This window comes from Lolium perenne, chromosome 7 (genome assembly GCF_019359855.2).
Source record: "Lolium perenne isolate Kyuss_39 chromosome 7, Kyuss_2.0, whole genome shotgun sequence".
Classification (NCBI taxonomy): Eukaryota; Viridiplantae; Streptophyta; class Magnoliopsida; order Poales; family Poaceae; genus Lolium; species Lolium perenne.
In genome coordinates, this window is record NC_067250.2 from 293,333,854 (window position 1) to 293,337,511 (window position 3,658).

The window sequence follows — 3,658 nt, forward strand, 5'->3', positions numbered from 1 at the left end:
GTGCTTTACTTGTGTCACCCTGGTTATCTCTGCAATGCAAGCAAAGATTTACGCTAGTCCTATTGACGGGCAGCTTGGTGTGCTGAGTGCCCAAGTTCAGTAAAAGTCGCAGCTCATGAGGGCAGCAAATTGAAGTTAGCTTAGCAGTGCGCGTTTGAGGACTTTGTAGGATGTATCAGATCGATCTCGTACATCTCGTCTGTATTAATTAGATTGATTAATCGGCGGCAAGATGACGCTGTATTTAGGCTGGAGAAGAACTCTGCGCCTAAACCTAATGTCCACAGTACAATGCAAGACGGCGACATGGGCAGCTCAACTAATTCTATTATTTTAGAAAGATGCTGAACTAATCTTAACACTAGCTTTAATTAATAGTTAATGATTGACGGATAAACTACTCCCTCCCTCTGGTCTAGATACATCCAAATTTAGATAAAAAAATCTGCGACATCCTTTTCGATAAGATGAATTGGGTGGGCATAAGCTGACTAGCAAGTTAGGTGGTCTGGAACTCGGGGGACTGTCCCAATCAGTCCGATTGTGCTAAAATGAATGATGATCTGGCGGCATATGCTCCGAACTGGGACTAAGCTGATGTTTGCGATGTTGTTTCTCTCGGTCAAACTAGGTTTCATTATTTCAATATTTCATAATCATCTAGACTATTCTAGACAACTTGTGTTTCTGAAAAAAAATAGGTCTATGATTCTTTAGAAGAAGGAAAATACTCAAACAGAGTTAGAGAAACTCCACAGGGAGCTGTCAAGCAAGAAACTGGAATTACCTTTCCCGTTACAATACACATCAGAATGAGCATCATCTGGTTGTCTCTGGCACAACCACTATCTAATGTAAGCAATTGTTGTAATGTTATTGGATGTTGTGTCACAACTCACGAGATCTTCTAAGTTTTGGCCAAGTGGAAGTGTGATGCAATCGCAATGTTTTAGTTAAGAACTTGTTTCCGACAAAATCACAACATCATTTTCTTTGGACAAGATCCTCCTTTGCTTTGTTGACACTTTTTTTATTGTCATCTTGGCTAATTACAATGATGGAAGCCACCTGGTACTTATCGTCAGGACCTATTATTTATGCAAGATAAAGATAAACATATTGTGCATATTCAAGTCATTAACATCAAACACTTAGAAATGATGTTAAGCTCTATTCTGGCCATTTCAGTTGGATTGCTTGCCTAGTCCTCATCTCTTATACCATAAATATTTCAAATAATTCAGAAATGAACACAGTAACACTAGATATAAATCACGAGAAACATATCTTTGGCGTTAAGCTTTTTATAAAAAAGAAAGAAATGAACTGTCATTGCAAAAGCAATTTACTTGGTTCTCTCCAAGTGCTAACTCTACATTAAATTTATTTTATTTATGCTTAAAATAAGATTAAGGCATAATAGTAGGGTTCTACTACCTCTATCCCAAAATAAATAATGAAATATTATTTTTAGAACGTTAAACTATGTCAAGTTTGACTTAGCTTTTACCAAAAATCATTAACATGCAAAATACAAAAATACTATTGTTAAATAGATAATGAAATATATATTCATATGATATCTAAAAATATTATATTTATTGATAGATTGTTCTAAAAGTTTGATCAAACTTTATTTCGTTTGACTTTTCAAAAAAATATAAACCTTAAGCTTTAGGATAAAGGTAGTAAATAATTAATTATGCATTAGACATTTTTATCCAGACCATCAATTATAAACAAACATTTGTGATCGTGAATATGAGATTGCCAAATAGCAAAAGGACTCTCGAATCCCATCTAGTATTAAATGTTGTTATGTATGTCTAGTACTTCAGCTATATATAAGCAGTGTCATTGTTGCGAGACCTTCACGGCCAGCCCATACATCTTTGGAGGATCCATTTATAAATTGATATTGTGTTGTAAAAAATCTTTGCTCGACCATTGGCAAATAATTAGTTGGGCATGAGAGATTTTGGGAAATGCAAATATACATCAGCATTTGAAGAGCCACTTTGGTGCAATGGTGAGCGCGCAGCATAGACATGATGCTCGAGACGCCGCCGGTTGGTGAGAGCACTACTGTAGTGATGCGCAGAGGTCATCACGGAGGAGGTCAAGGGGCGACACCATGAAGTACTTTTCAGGCGCGGAAACTGACTGAACTAACGTCCAACAGAAAACAAAATTGAAGGGAAAAACCAAGCCCCCAATTTCATTGGGGATGATCTTATTTAGATGATTTTCATTTCATTGGGGATGAACTTATTTGGATGATTTTCATTCCGCGAACTGAAACATATATTCAGGCTCTGAAGGTAAAGCAAAATACAGAGTTAGCTCACCATATGATCAACCATCAAAACGACAGAACACAAGCATGCAACAAAAACCGAAAAATAGAAGAGAATCAACAAATTCGTGCCTATCAGCAAGCCCCGGGCTTGACAACAAACTGAACTTCAATGATAAAAATGCAAAAGAAAAACCGGAACCAGATAAGACCACAAACAAGAACACAGCAGCAACAAGACACAAACATAATTTGACACTAAGTTCAGGGTTCTTTTATTCATTCATTACGGTTCGTTTCATAGTTGCTGCACCACAGCAGAAGTCTGTAGACACAAACAATATCACACTAGACAACAAAACAGCAGGAAAAGAAGACACACGACCACTCGACCAGAACAACTGACATATCCTCAGAGATAGAATCAGCTCCTTACAGGCCAGCACGGAGGCGGAGCACCAAGTGAAGGGTGGACTCCTTCTGGATGTTGTAGTCCGCCAGGGTGCGGCCATCCTCCAGCTGCTTACCAGCAAAGATGAGACGCTGCTGGTCCAGTGGGATGCCCTCCTTGTCCTGGATCTTCGCCTTCACGTTGTCGATGGTGTCTGACGACTCCACCTCCAGGGTGATGGTCTTGCCGGTGAGGGTCTTGACAAAGATCTGCATGCCACCACGTAGTCTGAGCACCAGGTGGAGTGTAGACTCCTTCTGGATGTTGTAGTCAGCGAGGGTACGGCCATCCTCCAGCTGCTTGCCAGCGAAGATGAGGCGCTGCTGGTCCGGGGGGATACCCTCCTTGTCCTGGATCTTCGCCTTGACGTTGTCAATGGTATCTGAGGACTCCACCTCAAGCGTGATGGTCTTGCCGGTGAGGGTCTTGACGAAGATCTGCATACCACCGCGCAGGCGCAGCACCAGGTGGAGGGTGGACTCCTTCTGGATGTTGTAGTCAGCGAGGGTACGGCCGTCCTCGAGCTGCTTGCCAGCGAAGATGAGACGCTGCTGGTCCGGAGGGATACCCTCCTTGTCCTGGATCTTCGCCTTGACATTGTCGATGGTGTCAGAGGACTCCACCTCGAGGGTGATGGTCTTGCCGGTAAGGGTCTTCACAAAGATCTGCATCTGTAAACAAAAGTATGGACCAGAGTCAGGCACAGTAAAGGGAAATCAGCAGGACATAATTCATAAATACATGAGCCAGCAGGCCACAATACAAGAGAGCCAAAATCAAACTAGAATCAACAAACATGTCAACAGAAAGATGAAACAAACTACTCATGTTAACCTTGTTATAGCAGATCGAAGTTCTATAGCTGTACAAGAGAGCCGAAATCAATATATTGATCAACAAACATCTCAACA

At 41.0% G+C, this 3,658-nt stretch overlaps 1 protein-coding gene across 1 annotated transcript; it reads right to left on the reverse strand.

The window, feature by feature from the left end:
* Positions 1-2,617: 2,617 nt before the first annotated feature.
* LOC139830079 (polyubiquitin 11-like) lies at positions 2,618-3,449 on the reverse strand. The gene has a single exon (XM_071823468.1). The coding sequence runs from the start codon at positions 3,416-3,418 to the stop codon at positions 2,729-2,731; it is 690 nt and encodes a 229-aa protein (XP_071679569.1). The 5' UTR covers positions 3,419-3,449; the 3' UTR covers positions 2,618-2,728.
* Positions 3,450-3,658: the final 209 nt, after the last annotated feature.